Here is a 16765-nt window from a genome sequence, read left to right as displayed (position 1 = left end):
CCTGTTTGCAGAAATTCTGTTCATTTATTTGTTGAACATGTGTGAAAAGTTTTCTCCACACCAGGTCATAATATAAAAACATATGACTTTTTAAAATGTTTTTATGTACATGATATGTTCTCTAGTCTGAAATAAAAACATATCATGCTAGAGATCACCAAGTAAAATAGCTGTAGAATAAATGCTGAAGTGCTGCCATAGAAATCAGCACAAGGGTGCTGGAGGAGCTTTTAGGAGAAGTTTCTAACTCAATCTTAGGGGAAAGGAGTTGTCAAGGAAAGTGTCCCAGAGGACATGAACTCTAAACTGAGTAGAAATGTTAACTGGCCAGAGGGGGAAAGACAGGGAGGGAAATAGATTTTAAAAAAGAATAGCATGTGCACAGTCCAGAGAGAGTGGGCCTGGAATACGAACTCAGTGTGGTGGGGACTTGACATGGGGAGTGCTGGGAGTCAAGTCTAGGGTCAGGGCAGGTGCTGTGGATGCAGTGTTTTCTGCACGATAGTGGCGTACCTGGATTGGCTGCCTGGGCACCCTAGGAAACATCACTTTTAAGTACTCTGTTGAAGGTGGTCTAACGCGGAGGAGGCCAGGTCGCTCCTGGTCCCAGTTGCTAACAAGTTTATAGACCCTGTGGATTCTTGTCAGATCTTTCATAGTTTCATTCTGAAAATTAATCAAGTTAATGTTTGTCCATCAGTGCAATGCCCTGGACAGTGCTTAATTAGTAGCTTTAAAATAGGATTTAGAGAGAAAATTGTAATTAAGTACTTTTATAACATGTATTTGTGTTCAAGTTTGATGTCAAAGCCCTACAAGTTTTATTTAAAAAGTTGTAATACTGTATAAATGAACCTTTTCAGAAAAATGTTTGAGACTTTCTATAATTATAATTTCTTAAGAGTATAATGTACTTTTTGTTGAGACAGAGTCTTACTACATATCCAGGCTGGCCTTGAATTCCCTGTGTAGCTCAGGCTGGCCTCAAACTTGAGATTTTCCTGCCTCAGCCTCCTTGGTGCTACCATTATAGACGTGCACCATCATGCCCTGTTCTCATTTTGAACTTTGAGCAAAAAAATCAAAGCTAGTTTTTCTCTTCATGTAGTAATAGTTTATTAGCAATAGTTCCCAGTGTTAAATAGATAGATACAAGTAGGTACTTAGTAAATATGAGTAGATATAAAATTAGAAATAGGGCCGGGGATTTAGCTCAGTGGTTCTGGCACCTGCCTCGAAAGCGCAAGATCCCGAGTTCGATCCCCAGTACCAAAAAATAATTAATTAATTAAAATTAGAAATTGAAGTGTCTGATTATAAACAAATATACTTTTAGGAGGCATTGAAAGACTTCATTAAAGATTTTGAAGTAAAAATTGATATTTTTGGATTAGCATGATTCTACATGTCCCAAGAAAATTATTAAAAAGTAGTAGAGGGCTGAGGCTGTAGTTCAGTGGTAGAATGCTTGGCTGGCATGGGTGAGACCCTGGGTTTAATCTCTAGCACTGCAAAAAAAGAAAAAGAAAATACTCTTGTTTTTTTACTTGGATGATTTGTTTGAAAATAATTTAAAATGGATACAAAACATTCCAAAGATTACTTTTCTCACTTTGTGAAACAAATGTGTGCTTTTTGACTTTTGCAGAGTTGAACAATGTCCATAACTGAAAAACTTGCAGCCTTACACATCTCAGACTGTCAGAATCAGCCTAGCAGGTCCAACACATCCTCACCTGAAGACATGGAAACGGACTGTTCCAGCTGGAATGCCGAGCCTACATTGAGTGATATACCCAATCACACACTTTCTTTAGGACCAGTACCTGGTGCTGTCTATTCAAATCCGGCTGTACCTGATAAATCAGAGTCGTCACCACAAAAGGATCAAGGTACTATTTTTTTTTTTTTTAATCATTGCCAGAAACTCCTGTATGAATGCTGTCAGTGGGTTGGTAGTTTCAGAGAGGGCCTTATTTTGTAAGAGTTAGTGCCATGTGGGTGGCCAGCATTATTTGATGGAAATTATTTTCCTTTAGTGAGTAAGCATTCATTATTAACATGTATCACAACAGGGTATTATTTTTTAGTTACTAAAATAACAGTTTTTTTATTTCTAATGTTTTGAAGGATAAACTATCTTGGAGAGAATGGAGATGAGCAAGCTTTATATTTTCAGTTAACCAGTAGTTATAGTTTCCTAAGTAGATACAGTATCTGTCTTTGGAAAAGAGCAGATAATATAAATGTTACATTTGTTAAAACAATGTAAGCATAGTCACATTTGTTACAATTCATCCAGATAAATGAAACATTGACACTTTTAATTGGTACTTTTAAGACTTGGATTTAAAGTATTGAAGATTTGAAATACAAAGAAAGGTAATACTAGACTTAGTTCCTAATTGGAATGTTGTCCACCTTAGAATAATTTGATCCTTAGTATTGTTTTGAGTCCTCTGAGTAAGTTTGATATTGTGGTGTGAGAATGGATAGTATGGTTTGTTAAAGGTGTTGAGTGTGTGGGAGGAGAAGCTTACATCACAAAACACAAACAATTTAATTGAATGTTACACATAGAGATTTAAGATCCTTTGGCTTCACCATCAAGACTTTCCCACGGGCCATCTTTCTGCAAGGCTTCAGCTCCTGTCATGTTGCTGGGGCTTTCCTTTCTCTCCCTTAGGACTTAGCTCACATTCCTCACTCTGCCCTTTTTAGGGACCCTTGTCTTACAGATTCATTTTCCCTTTCCTAATTTTGTTCTCTGTTCCCCATCAAGCCAAAGCCTACTTAAATAATCATTAATATCTCTTCAAATAGAGAACCATCTACAGGCCATCTTTGCCTTTCATAGCGCCAGGAAACTAGCAATTAGTTTTGCTCCTGGTAATTTTGAACTTTCCTATTAGTTTCTTCAACATCACTTGCATTCTTTTAGCATGCTTAGTTATTAGTAATCTGTTTAAAAGCCTTAACAATAGATACAAACCTCTTTAGGACACACGTATGTAGTACACTTGAAAGTAACAGCCTGGTTCAAAGCCTATTTTCTTAGTGGTAAATGGAGACAGCATCAGTACCAACCATTAGAACGGAAACTATGGCCCCTGGGGAAGGCTTAGCTGCTATGATGGTAAGAATGGAGGTGGTACTGAATACAGCCATCCAAAACAAATGTTAAAGGGAATTGGGTTACTTTATATATTCTGTTGGTTATAATGAACTCTCATGAAATCATCAGCCAGTCTTGACATTTATTAACTTACAGCCAGCTCACCCACTGACCCTGTCCCCAGTATTTTATTTTATTTTTTATTTTTATTTTTTTTGGTACTGGGGCTCAAACTCAGGTCCTTGTGTTTGCGCAGCAGGCGACGAAACTGCTGAGCCCCAGCCTGTCCCCAGTATTTTAAAGCAAATCCAGTATTTCATATTTCATTTCTAAATATTTTAGTGTGTATATGTGTAGAATTCTTTTTAAAAGTTAAAAATGTCTTAAAAATCTAGTCAATATTCAGATGTCTCTGGTTGTCATATAATTTTTTTTCAGTACTAGAATACCAGGGATTGAACCCAGGAAGTGCTGAGCTATTTTTTTTTTTTCAGAACAGGATCTTGTTAAATTATAACTTGTCCAGACTGGCCTAAAACTTGCAATTCTCCTGCCTCAGCCTCTTGTGTAGCTGTGACTGCGGGTGCACACTATCATGCCTGGCTGTATAATTTGTTTTCAGTAGTTAGTCATTGAAAGAAACATCCAAATGGAGTCTGCACTTTGCATTTGTGAATATGTCTGTGAAATTTCTTTTAATTTGTAAACTGCCCCACTTTTTGTGTTTGCAGTTTATTTATTGAAGAAACTAAATCATTTAGTTTCTCATGTTCTAGGTTGTCTTTTAAATGTCCCTTTCTAACCCTGTATTTCTGGCAGTGATAAAACAGGTTTAGAATTTTGATTTATTTGGCTTTAGAAACATGCCAAGTTTTGTTTTTAAATCTTTGCTGTTTATTTTTCTAGCCCTAGGTGATGGCATTGCTCCGCCACAGGAAATTCTCTTTCCGTCAGAGAAAATATATCTCAAGTGGCAGAAAACTCAAAGAGTTGGTGCTGGGCTTCAGAATTTGGGCAATACTTGTTTTGCCAATGCAGCATTGCAGTGTTTGACATACACACCACCTCTTGCCAATTATATGTTATCACACGAACACTCCAGGACATGTAAGTATTCTATGCTGTGGTATGTTTGTGGACTGTGGTATGCTAACCTACTCATTTTTTTCTTTCTGAAATAAAAAGAATTAAGTCGAGTTATGTAATCATTAAGAAGTTGGTTTATTCTTTTAGAATCCAGGATTTGTACTTAGCTTGCCTAAGAAGCATATTGCATCTAATTTGACCTGGAAGTGAGTATTTAAAAGGAAACCTATTTTATCATCATTTAGCATTTCTAACCCCCTCCTAGTTTTCTACATTTGTTAAAAATGTTTTTGTTTTCATTTTTGTTGTGTTGGGGATTGAATCCAGGATCTCACACATGCCAGGCAGGTGCAGCACCATTGAGCTACCCTCCCAGTTCTTATACTTGTTAAAAATGTGACATAGTGTCTCACATTAACAGTTGGGACAAGCAGGGTTAAGAATCCTGCCCCTCTGGCACTCATTGGAAGGCTTAATTCATTTCAGGCTTGTACCCCCAAAAGGAGAGGAATTCTCAGCACTGCCCCCAACCTTGTCATACAGGACTTTCCTTTTAGCATTTGAGAGCTCCATCTTCAACCTACAGGGTAGAAAATCAGTTAAAATGTATGAAGATCTCTTTAAATAGGAGCCAGCTCAGTGTTGACTGGAATTTAGAATAGCCACTTTTGACCTTCTGCATGTCTGAATATCTGTCATCTTTTATAAATGAAGTATTCCTGTTCTTTGGTCTGAATTAATGTTCACATTTGTGTGTGCACTCTGGTGCTATTTGTTAATGATTTGGATATAACAAATGAAAACACTCCCTTAGTTTTTTCTTGAATAATTCTTTACTGACTGGAGAATTTAAACTGTTTTACAACTGTTTTTCCATTCAGAGAGAAAAATAATACTTGTAAAGTATTTGATAAGTACAGAAAAACTTAAACCAAAGAAAAGTCACTTAGAATCTCATCACCAAGGGGTTTTAAATTATAGAATGAAATTCTGCTTGGTCTTGATTTCTAAGTCCCCAATTCATTCATTCCCCATAGACAGCTTTCCTGTCACTTCTGTGCTTAATGAAAGTAGGGTGTGGTTGCAAACCCAGTACTGGCACCTGGACGGCAAGAGAAAGTACCTGTCCTATATATATTTTGTCCTGTTGTGTTAGATTTATACCTTTTTATTTCTCCTTCTCCTGGTTTGTTTAATTTTTGATGTCTATGCAGTCATTGCTGGAATAAAGAGATAACATTTGATTTCTGCATTGTGTTGATCTTGTACACTGACCGTGCTGAAGTCATTTATTAGCTCCAGGCTTTTGTTTTGTTTTCTTTTTTGGATAGATTCCTTGAAATTTTCTACATGCACAGTCACGTTATGGCATGTGCCAATCAGGACAGTTGTACTTATACTTCATGGGTCTGTTGGCCTTATTTATTTCCTTGTTTTATTTTCTTATTTCACTGGCTAGTACTTCTAGCACTCTGTTGAATAATAGTGGTGAAAACAGACGTCCTTGCTTCTTTGCTGTTGTTAGGGGAAAGCACTCAACTTGTCTCTATTCCTATTTTTCTGATTCTTATTTTTTTTTATCCTGAATGTATATTGATTTTTTTTTTTTTTTTTTTTTTTTTTTTGGTACCGGGGATCGAACTCTGGTGTATATTGATTTTTGTCAAATGATTGATATGATTATGTGATATTTCTTCTTCAGCCTGTTAATACGATGAATTACATTGGTTGATTTTTGTATTATCTCTGCATACCTGGAATAAATTCTGGTCATAGTATGTAATTCTCCAGATAGATTGCCCAATTTCATTTGCTAATAGATCAGTAAGGGTTTTTACATCTGTACTCAAGAGAAATTTTTTTTGTTTTTGCACTGTCTTTGTCTGGTTTTGGTGTCAGGTTAAATTAGCCCCATAATTTTGTAGCTAGTTGGAATGTATTAGCTGCTTTCTTTTTCTTTTGAAGAGATTTTATAGAATTGTTAGTTCTTTTTGAAATGTTTAGAATTCTCCAGTGCAACTATCTGGGCTTGCAGATTTCCTTTTTGGGAGTTTTAAAATCATAAAGTGAATTCCCTTAGTAAGTATGGGACCACTGAAGATATTTACTTTTTATTGGATAAGTTTTGGTAGTTTGCTTTTTTGAGAAATTAGTCCATTTCTTCTAAATTTACATGTGTAAAGTATCCATAATATTTATTATCCTTTCAATGTTTTCTGGGCCTGCATTAATATATCCCCAGTTTCATTCCTGATATTGGTAATTGTTATAAATTTCCCTTTCAGCACTGCTTTGTGTCCCCAAATTTTATTTTTCTTCAATTCAGTATATTTTTAAATTTCCCTTGATACGTACTCTTTGATCCCTGGATTATTTAGACATCTTCAGATTCCAGTTATTTGGAGATTTTCTTTCTCTTTTTGATTTCACTGTGATTGGAGAAGACATAAGTTTCTTAAGGCCTCTGAAACAAATGTGTACTCTGCTCTTGGTGGATGGAATGTTCTATAAATGTTGATTTGATCTGGTGGCTGAGAATATTGTTGAGTTTTTCAATATATTTTAGGGTTTTCTGTTGAATTATTCGGTGAGTCATTGACAGAAAGATGTTGAGGTTTCCGTCTCTAAATGTAGGTGTCCCTTTGTCTCCTCTCAATTTTGAGTTTGATTTGTGTATTTTTCAGCTTTGTTGTTTGGTACAAACACATTTAAGATTGCTGTCTTTTTTTATGTTGGATTTTTTATTTTTAAAAATTTTTTAATGATTTTTTTTTTTTTATACCAGCCATTTTCACATTTTGAAGCAGTCTTGGTAAGTTGTCCTGGCTGGGTTCAAATTTGTGATCCTCCTGCCCCAGCCCCCCTAGATAGTTGGGATTACAGGCATGTGCTACCACGTCTTGCAGGATTTCTTAATGAAGTGACCCTAAATATGTAATGCATTGATTACATTAAATATGTAATATCCCTGTCTCTATTTTGTCCATCCTGTCATTCATTCATTCATTTGGTATTGGCGATTGAACCCAGAGCCTTTGGTCTGCTGTTTAACTTTATCTGACATTAACATAGACTTTTTTTTTTTGAGTAATAGTTGCGTATGTATCTTTTTGATCCTTTTACTTCCAGTCTGCCTGTAGCATTACATTTGAATTTGATTGTTACAAATAGCATATGGTTGGATCATGTTTTTTAATCCATTTTGTCAATCTGTGCTATTTATTTGTTACTGGGAATTGAACACACAGGGCCTTTGCACTCAGCTATATCCCCAGCCCATTTTTTTACTTTTTATTTTGTTTTTTGTTTTTTGGGGTTTTTTGTTTTGTTTTGTTTTGTTTTTAGGTACCAGCAATCCAACTCAGGATCTTGCACTTGCGAGGCAGGCATGGTGCCACTGAGCTAAATTCCCGGCCCTTTTACTTTTTATTTTGAAACAGTGTCTTGCTAAGTTGCCCAGGCTGGGATCAAACTTGTGATCCTTTCTGACTCAGCCTTCCAGAGTAGGAATTACAGATGTGTACACCACGCACTGCTAATCTGTGCCTTTTCATTGGTGATTTAAAACATTAGAGTTAAGAGGATGATGATGACGATGATGATGATGATGATGATGATGATGATGATGATGATGATGATGATTTTGGGGGTTTTCTGGTACTGGGGATTGAACTCAGGACCTTGCACTTGTGAGGCAGGCGGCGGCACCACAGAGCTAAACCCCAGCCCCAAGAGGATTATTGCTTTATTGATATCCCAAGGCTTAGTGTGCCATTTTATGTTCTGTTTTTTGTTTATTTTCTTCTTTTTTTTTCCACTTCTGCGCCCTGTGGTATTACATTATACATACATAATTTTATCAGTCTACTGGTATTGTCATTTTGCCAGTTTGAGGAAGTGTAGAAGTATTATCTTTTTTTGTCCCTTTATTCTCTCTTAAATTATAATTGTTTTGGATTTTTTTTTCTACTTACACTCAGAACCAGGTTGGGGAGTATTATCATTTTTGTTTGAGAATTTTTTGGTTCTTGGCATAGTGAAGGGTTTTCATTTGAAACCTGGGTGTTTTTACATTATATTATGAGACACTGGGTCTTATCTAAACTGTGTTTCAGCAGAAGCCCAGGTTCTTCCATTCAGCCTCCATGGGCTCACATTTGGGCTTGGGGGCCTTTGTTGCTGCAGGATGAGAGTGAAGTTGTAACTCCGCAGGGTCCTCACTGACACTGCAGTGGGAATGGCTCTGTTAGTACTGGGCAAGTCCTGGTTCTGACCCTGAGGGTGGGATTAGAAGGCGTATTTCTGTATTGCGGGTTGAGGGTGGGAGAGGAGGCTCCACAGATCTTCACCTGCATGGGGCGGGGGGACTTAGACCCACTGTGAGGAGACTTCCAGCTCCTCATCCGCCGCCTCTAGGTCTATCCCAGGGTGGGTTGAGTGCCATAGTCTGGCAGGTGAAGTCTAGGCTCTTCACATGGCCTCTGGAGGTGTGGGTAGAAGTGGGTCATAGTTGCTCCACAGAATTTGGTTGTTCTTTTACATAATGGTCAGTCAGGTACAGCTTTGGGTGGAAGGCACAGGGGGAGGCTCAAGAAAAATACATTCCAGGATATTCATAGGTCCTGGAGACAGCAGGCATGGTATGCTACTTAAGGCCACGTGGGAAAGACATGGTGGTCAAGAAGTAGAAGTCAGGAATGAGAGGGAAGCATTAGGGCAGAGCATTTATTGAGGTTTCCACAGGCAAAGCAAAGCAGGGCAGGGTAAATCCATTGCGGTGACTCATTTGAATAGTTTTAGTGGGCTCCAAGCCACAGGGGTGATCCTTAGTTGCCCAGCCCTTGAGCAGGGATTGGGTAATGCAGAATAATACTGCTCCCTGGGGTGTACAGACCAGATAGAAAGGAGTGGTTCTGGACTGTTGAATTTGCATAGCAAAGGTATTCTCATGGCTGAGCCAATCCCTGTCTCTGAGAAGTGGGAGGGGCAGTGTCTTTCCAGCCAGAAAGGTTTTTAAAGGTGCAGTCAAAGGCTTTTAAAGGTAACATAATATTCATGGGGAAATGCATTCTAAAGTTGTCTGTCACACTAGACTGCCCCTTCCTCACCGTTTGGTTGAAGAGAACAGGCAGGCTTTCTGTGGGGGCTTTGTTCTGTGCATTTGTTGGTGTTTCCAGGTTGCTGACTTATTCAGCTCCAAGTTTGGAATATTTAAGGCACAGAGAAAACTAGAGAAGCCACTACCATGACCTTCTAGTGTCCTGAGATCCCTTGTATATCTCTTCTCTCTACCTTTCAGAGTCATGTTTGTTGAATATACAGTTCTAAGGATTTTTTGTTGTTGTATATGGCAGAAGGAATAGGGAAAAGTACTTCTGTTTCCTCTTCCTAGATATGGAAAACTCATCTTTGTGAAAGATGTTGACGTCTTTTTTTTTTTAATACTTGAAAGATCTTACTGCACGGTCTGCCGGTCTGCATTGTTTCTAACAGTTTTCCCTTCCTTTCTATATACGGAATGTTTTTTTATTTCTAGCTGCTTTTAAGATTTCCTCACTTGTCCTAAGCAGTTCTATTTGGGGTTTATTAAGGTTCTTAAATATGTGCATGTACTATTTCCATGAAATTGGGACAACTTTTGGTCATTTAAAAAAAAACAACATATACTTCACGGAATAAAATTAAGGTTTTTTGTGTGAAGCTAAAACACATGTAATAGCATTCATGTAAACCACCACCTCACCTCAGTCAGAATACAAAACCATTCCATCACCCTAAAATATTCCTTGTGCTGTTCTTTTGTAGATAAGTATTTCTTAATATATTTATTCCATCCCTTTACTTTCAGATTGTAGTTAAATGCATATTATGGCCAACTTGAAATTTTCCCACAGCTCACTTACCTTTTTTTCACTCTTCAAGGTTTCTTTTTCCTCTTGGTGTATTATTATGGCAAGCTTCTATTCATAGTGAATGTCTTCAAGTTCACTAATGTTTTCTTCTGTGGTCCATCTGTTATTAATCCTCTCTAGTATATTTTTCATTTCAGAGATTCTACTTACATATTTTTTAGCTTTATTGTGGGATGTAGTTAACTAGAAATAGCTCAGTACTTTCAAGGATTATTAGGTAAGTTCTGAACAGCTTTTGTCTAGGCAGAACTTATTGATATTTTGGGCCAGGTAATTTTTTGCTGTAAGGGGATATCTTGTTTGTAGGATGTTTAGTAGTGTACCTGGCTTCTAACCACTAGATGCCAGTAGCACCACTTAGCATGAACTAGAAATCATTTACTACATTTTAAAAAGGCTGTTTTTAAAAAGAAGAGGAAAATGTGATAGAGATTGCAGTATGTGGCCAGGAAAACCAGAATTTTTATGTAGCAATTTCTAACTCCTCTTACGGGAGACATTCTTTCACCATTTGAAACTAATGGTAGTACAAGAAAAAAAAATCTTGTTTTTCTATTATAGAGTGTCCCTAAGACCACAAGCTTTGAAACTAGGAAAAGCAGTATGAGTCGAGTCTAATTGTGTAATCTTGGGCAGATTTTTAACTTTCTGAGCCTTTTTTTCCTCTCTTGTGAAATAGAGCTAATATATATACACTTATCATTTAGGTATTTTAGAGAATTAAATGAAAGTAAAAGTAGATAGCTCAGTGCATACACCTAGCAGCTGCTACTGTTATTTCACTTCAGGGATGTGCTCTTCATTTATCATTTACTGTCTAATATGGGGCATTGTCATCTATCTTTCAGGTCATGTAAAAGGATTTTGTATGATGTGTACAATGCAAGCGCATATTACCCAGGCACTCAGTCATCCTGGGGATGTTCTTAAACCCATGTCTATCATCAATGAAATGGAGGGTAAGTATCAACCAGAGAAGTATTTTTTAGCAAGGTAGTCTTTTCCTGAGATGAGGTCTAATATTATTGCCCAAGTGATCCTCCTACCTCAGCCTCCTGGATAGCTAGGACTACAGGCATACACTATTGTGCCTGGCTTTTAGCTAGTCTTTTTTTTTGGTACCAGGGATCGAACTCGGGTCCTTGCACTTGCGAGGCAGGCGGCAGAACCACTGAGCTAAATCCCCGGCCCTTAGCTAGTTAGTCTTAATGGCCTAAATGATAAAAAAAAAAAAAGCTCAAAGTTTATTACAAAATAAACCACATGCATTTTATTATACATGGATATGTCTTTAATAAGTAACGTGTTTAGTAAAACATTTACTATATAAACTGATTTTAAAATTTTAAAGAGATGATAATATAATAAAGATCATATTTAGCTTAATATAAGCAAATTTTAAATGATTTAAAACTCAGTTTGTTAATAAAATCATTGATTGAATTTTACAGAAGCTTTTTCTCAACTAGTTGGATTTCTGTGCTGAGTAGTCTCTGATACTGTCTCACAGGTTTTTTTAAATGGTTTATAATTAGTTTTAATTTGGTAAATTAATCCTGCATTATACATAGTGATAGGAATTGTCAAACTAAAAGTATACTCTTGAACAAAAATTTATATTCATTGCCTAACTAAATTTATGAAAAAACTTCACTTTTTTCTATTTCAGTAAGTTGCATGACATTTTCTTATGTACTTTCTATGTGTGTCTCCCTTCTGACTGCCAGCCAAGGCTCTCACCGTATAGCCCAGGCTGGCTTCAGGCTGGCTGCTGGGGCTACAGGCGTGCAACATCACACCAGGCTCGATAGGCTTTTTTTTTTTGGTACCGGAGATCGAACTCGGGACCTTGCGCTTGCAAGGCAGGCGCTGGAACCACTGAGCTAAATTCCCAGCCCTCTGTATGCTTTTTGTATTTACTTCTACATCATTTTAATTAACCAAGTTGTAATAAAAATCCATATGAATAAAAAACTTTTAACCCTTAATCTGGTATCTGGCTTGGTAATTATAGGGATGCATAATTATACAATGATAAAGTATAATTCCTTTGCCTTAAAAGCTGCTAAAGATTAAATTGGCACTTGGCATTACTGACAGACCAGAGCAGACAGTACAGAAATCTTCAAAATTTTAGCCAAGACAGGTTTTATTTTGATTATTTATACTTTTATATATATATATATGTATATGTATGTATATGTATGTATCAGGCATGTATGTATGTATCAGGCATGAGTAATGACCTAGTATTTAGGAAAGTGTCATCACTCTGAATGTATGTACACATACACACATACAGTTAAATCGTGAAATTGCTGACTTTGTAGGTCAAAATTGGTGGATTATTGGCAATTTTATATGATTTAAGCTAGAAAAAAAAAATATATATATATATATTCCTACACATATAAAACTCAGTGTATAATAGGTTTTGTGCTATTCATACATTTGTGCTAGTGTTTATAATTTTTAAAAATAATTTGTCTTTGCAACTGCTTAGTCATTTAGGAGGATTGAAATGTTAACTGTGCAGCTGAGGATATAGTTTGTTTTGTGGTCTTTGGTACATAATTGAATCGGTTGAACATTTATGTTCTGCATAGGGTCTCTTATGGATTTGAGTGTCATATTTATTAGTACACTTTTTTTTTTTTTTGGTACCAGGGATCGAAATCAGGACCTTGCGCTTTTGAGGAAGGTGGAGTAACCACTGAGCTAAATCTCTGGCCCTTGAGTGTCATATTTAAAACGGGTGCACTAACCTAACATTTTGAACAAACTTTTGAGTCAATACAACCAATGTTGACTTTATTCAAGTATAATTGTATTAACTTGGGGAAGACACAAGAGTCATTCTGTGGCTGCTCCCTGGGCTCTTGGGAACTGGGGCTCCTGTGGCCTCTTGGTGAAAGTGCATGGTGCTCATGTTAGTGCTACTTTCTCATTAAGTGTAATTATTTGGGGGTTTTCTAAGTAACATAAGATGTAACTTTGCAGCCTAGGCATTTAATATGTAATAATAAAGCCTTCTCTTAAAATTTATAGATGTAGCTACGCACTTCCATTTTGGAAGCCAAGAAGATGCCCATGAATTTCTTCAGTACATTGTTGACGGTATGCAGAAAGCATGCTTGAATGGCAGCAATAAGTAAGTACAAGTCATTTCTTCAGTTTATATCTCTGGATTATCATGCTTGTTTTGCCTTTTATGTTGAAAATACACAAATCTGTTTGCTTCACCTTTTGGCTTTGCATTACTTCTTCTCTTCCTGATTTCCATTATTTTAAAATGACTAAAATTTTAAAACATATAAACAGTTTGAATTTATTCAATTTTGGATTCAGGAAATTAATATTTGTTGCTATTTTTAAATTTCTGAGTGTCAGCATGCCTCAGCATGATCTAAAAGTACCTGTTTCTCCTTTCTTAATTGTACCAGGCATTTTTCTCTGTTGACCTTTAGCCTTATAAATATATTTCCTCAGGTTGGGGATTTAGCTCTGTGGTGGTGCCGCCTGCCTCACAAGCGCAAGTTCCTGAGTTTGGTCCTCGGTACTAAAAAAAAAAAAAAGACAGAAATATGTTTTCTCTCTCCCTCTCTCTCCCTCTCCTTTCACTCCAGTAGCCAGTAGCTATGATAGATTCTGACTTCCCTCCCTTCTCCAAGTCCCACACAGGGTCACGGGCCTGTTGAGGGTGTCTTCCTTTCGCTGCTTTGCTTCTGGGCTGAATTCCTGCCTTGATTTCAAAGTTCCTTCCATCCTTCCCAAACCCTCACTATGTCCCACCAGGCAAGGCTGACCTTTGGGTACCATGTATACTGATTTTTTATTTTTTGTGGCTTTCCTCTCTGAATTCTTTTTTTTTTTTCCTCTCTGAATTCTTGTTCTTTTACAAATATATATGCTTTTAAAATCTAGTCATAGCATCCATAATTTTGCAGAATTCTTAAGTCACTGTTTTGTCTTTTTCAGATTAGATAGACACACCCAGGCCACCACACTTGTTTGTCAGATATTTGGAGGATACCTAAGATCTAGAGGTAAGTTTCTGTTCACAAGTTGATAAAGTGACATATGCATGTGGTATTAAAATGCAAATAGTAGAAATAAGGGAAAGTAGATCTCCAGGCCCGCACAGAGTCCTCCTCCTCCCCAGAGGCAGCCCCTGTATATCTAGTACATCCTTCCAGTAGTTTCTTATTCATGAGTAAACTGAGAGCCAACTATAGAATATTTTTCTTTTTCCCTTAACATTAGTAGTAATCCTTCTGTTTGAGCCCATACACGTTAACAGATTCTTTCATGGCTGCAGTAGTGTTCCATTTATTTTACTCTCCTATTGATGGATACTTACTTAGCTTTCTGTTCTGTTATTACCATAAGTGCCTCCATGAGGCATCCATGTACTCAGGCATTTATGTCTATATAAAAGTATATATGATAAATTCTTAGTATTAGAATTTGAGTCATAAGATTTATTTTAAATTTTAATACTGACATTTGTCATTCTAAGAGGTGACACTGATTTATATTCCGTCCAGTAGTGTGCGAGGGGCCAAATTCATGACACATTTTCCTACACTGTGTATAAGATTAACTTTTTCCCCAATCTACAGAAAAAAATCATACTGTTTTAATTTTTTTACTTTGAAATAGTATTTGTATTCTGTAATTTCAATAGTTGAGACCTCCATACTGATTACACTTTGTTTGTCTTATGCATTTTATTTTTATTTCAGTCAAATGTTTAAATTGCAAGGGCGTTTCAGATACTTTTGAACCTTTTCTTGATATCACCTTGGAAATAAAGGTAAATTTAATAATTTTTTGTGGTGGTCAAGTTTTAACTTTTCACTTATTAAATCTTAATGAAACCAAGTTTTGATACTCATATTAGCAAATCTTAGATGGTTGTTATTCTTTAGAAACTTTTAGCATCTTGCATTTTCTGAACTGTATTTTCGTTATTCTTGAGTTTTTATTTTTCTGATTACAGATATAATACATGCTTATGATGAAAAGGACAAACATTGCAGATATATGTAAAGTCTGCCCTTCAGGATTAATGCTTTTAGTTGTTTGATATACACTGCACCAGAATAGATTAGGTACTTTTTTTTTTTGGTACCGGGCATTGAACTCGGAACCTTCCGCTTGCGAGGTAAGCGGTAGAACCACTGTAGATTAGATACTTTTTATAAAAATGAAATTATGACCAGAACATCATGGTGCATGTCTATAATCCAAGCACCCTGGGAGGCTGAGGCAGGAGGAGTACAAGTTTGAACCCAAAGTGGACAACTTAGACCCTGTTTAAAATAAAAAAATAAAAATAAGGAAAGGGCTGGGAATGTAGCTTAGTGTGAAGGCCCTGGATTCAATCTCCAGCATTGTGAAAAAGAAATAAAGAGAACATTTTAAAAAGGGGATTATGCCTCAGTCTATTTATCCACTTGTTTTCATTTCCCTCTGCTTGGAGACCTTCCCACTCAGCGTGTTAGGGCAGTTGGTAGTGGTCCAGTAGGTGGATGTACCACCTTGCTGCTTTCTACTTTTATGGATTCCAAGTAAAGCTGTAGTGAGCTACCTCCTTACATGTTTTTGTTCACTTTAATCTGTTTGTTTTTTAATTGCAGGGGGTAATTTGGTGTGTAGTTACAACTGGGTTATCATCCTAAATGAAAAGTTTTTTTCTTTTTTTGTGGCATTGGGAATTGAGCCCAGGGCCCTCTACCACTTATCCACGTTCCCAGTCCATTTTTTAAAAAAATTTCGAGATTGAATCTAAGTTGCTCAGGCTGGACTGGCTGTCCTCCTGCCTCCGTCTCCCGAATAACTGGGAATACAGGTGTGCACTGCCTGCCACACCATACCCATAAAAACATTTTTTTTTCATGAAAATTCTCATTTATTTTTCTGAATCTTCTGCTTGCCTGCTTACTCTGTCTCTCACAAACCATGACAGTGTGCGGTGATGTGGTGTTTATGCTTTTTCCTCCCAGGCTTCTCCGAGTGTTAACAAGGCATTGGAGCAGTTTGTGAAGCCGGAACAACTAGATGGAGAAAACGCCTACAAGTGCAGCAAGTATGCTGGGTGGTAACTTGTAGTTCCTGATTTGGCCTCGGCTTTAAGAGGTTGCACTTAGCTTCTGCTGCCATGTGGGGAGACACTGGCTGTCTGTCCCAGAGAGGCCAGAACAGGCAGTTGGTGTCTGCACTCTTTCAAGATGGGCAGCCCCGTGCCCTTGGGGAACTACTGCTGCCACCCAGGATGCCACAGTGCTGTGACAACTTGTCTGTTAAGCAGCACCTTCCTTGACTTTCCCATTAGACAGGACTGGAGGTAGGGTGGGGTCACCTTCTCCCCGGAGAGAGTGGAGGATCTTTCTTACAGTGGGCACCCGTGGTGTGGGATAGTGTCCACTCGCAGCCTCTAATTGAGATTATTCAGTAATGCATTTCCCCAGGCAGTTAAGGGAGTCTGTTTTAAGTAGATTTCTGTGTTATAGTCAGGAAATCTAGATATCTAGTCAGATAATCTTTTATTGTCAAACAGTCAATATTTGGGGGAAGGAGAGGCTTTTCTCTCAAGACTAGGGATTTCTCTTGACACTTTTCATCTTTTCTTCCCCCTTTTGTATCTAGG

General features: G+C 37.2%; 1 protein-coding gene across 4 annotated transcripts in view; it reads left to right on the top strand.

The window, feature by feature from the left end:
- Usp42 (ubiquitin specific peptidase 42) overlaps nt 1-16765 on the top strand; it is a 39469-nt gene that overhangs the window by 10256 nt on the left and 12448 nt on the right. For all 4 annotated transcript variants that reach the window (XR_015445320.1, XR_015445321.1, XR_015445319.1 and 1 more), the window contains exons 2-8: nt 1649-1892; nt 4022-4222; nt 10962-11072; nt 13162-13264; nt 14092-14159; nt 14859-14929; nt 16122-16204. Coding sequence is in view for 1 of the 4 variants with exons in the window: in XM_004840446.4 (XP_004840503.1) it covers nt 1658-1892; nt 4022-4222; nt 10962-11072; nt 13162-13264; nt 14092-14159; nt 14859-14929; nt 16122-16204 (872 nt within the window). In the remaining 3 variants the exon portion in view is untranslated. The remainder of the gene's footprint in view (nt 1-1648; nt 1893-4021; nt 4223-10961; nt 11073-13161; nt 13265-14091; nt 14160-14858; nt 14930-16121; nt 16205-16765) is intronic.

This window comes from Heterocephalus glaber, unplaced genomic scaffold, assembly GCF_053883595.1.
Source record: "Heterocephalus glaber isolate CG9 unplaced genomic scaffold, H.glaber_assembly_v1.0 deba00001610, whole genome shotgun sequence".
In the NCBI taxonomy this organism is placed as follows: domain Eukaryota; kingdom Metazoa; phylum Chordata; class Mammalia; order Rodentia; family Bathyergidae; genus Heterocephalus; species Heterocephalus glaber.
Note: the sequence above shows the minus strand (reverse complement) of the source record. Positions and strands in the feature narration are given on the sequence as shown.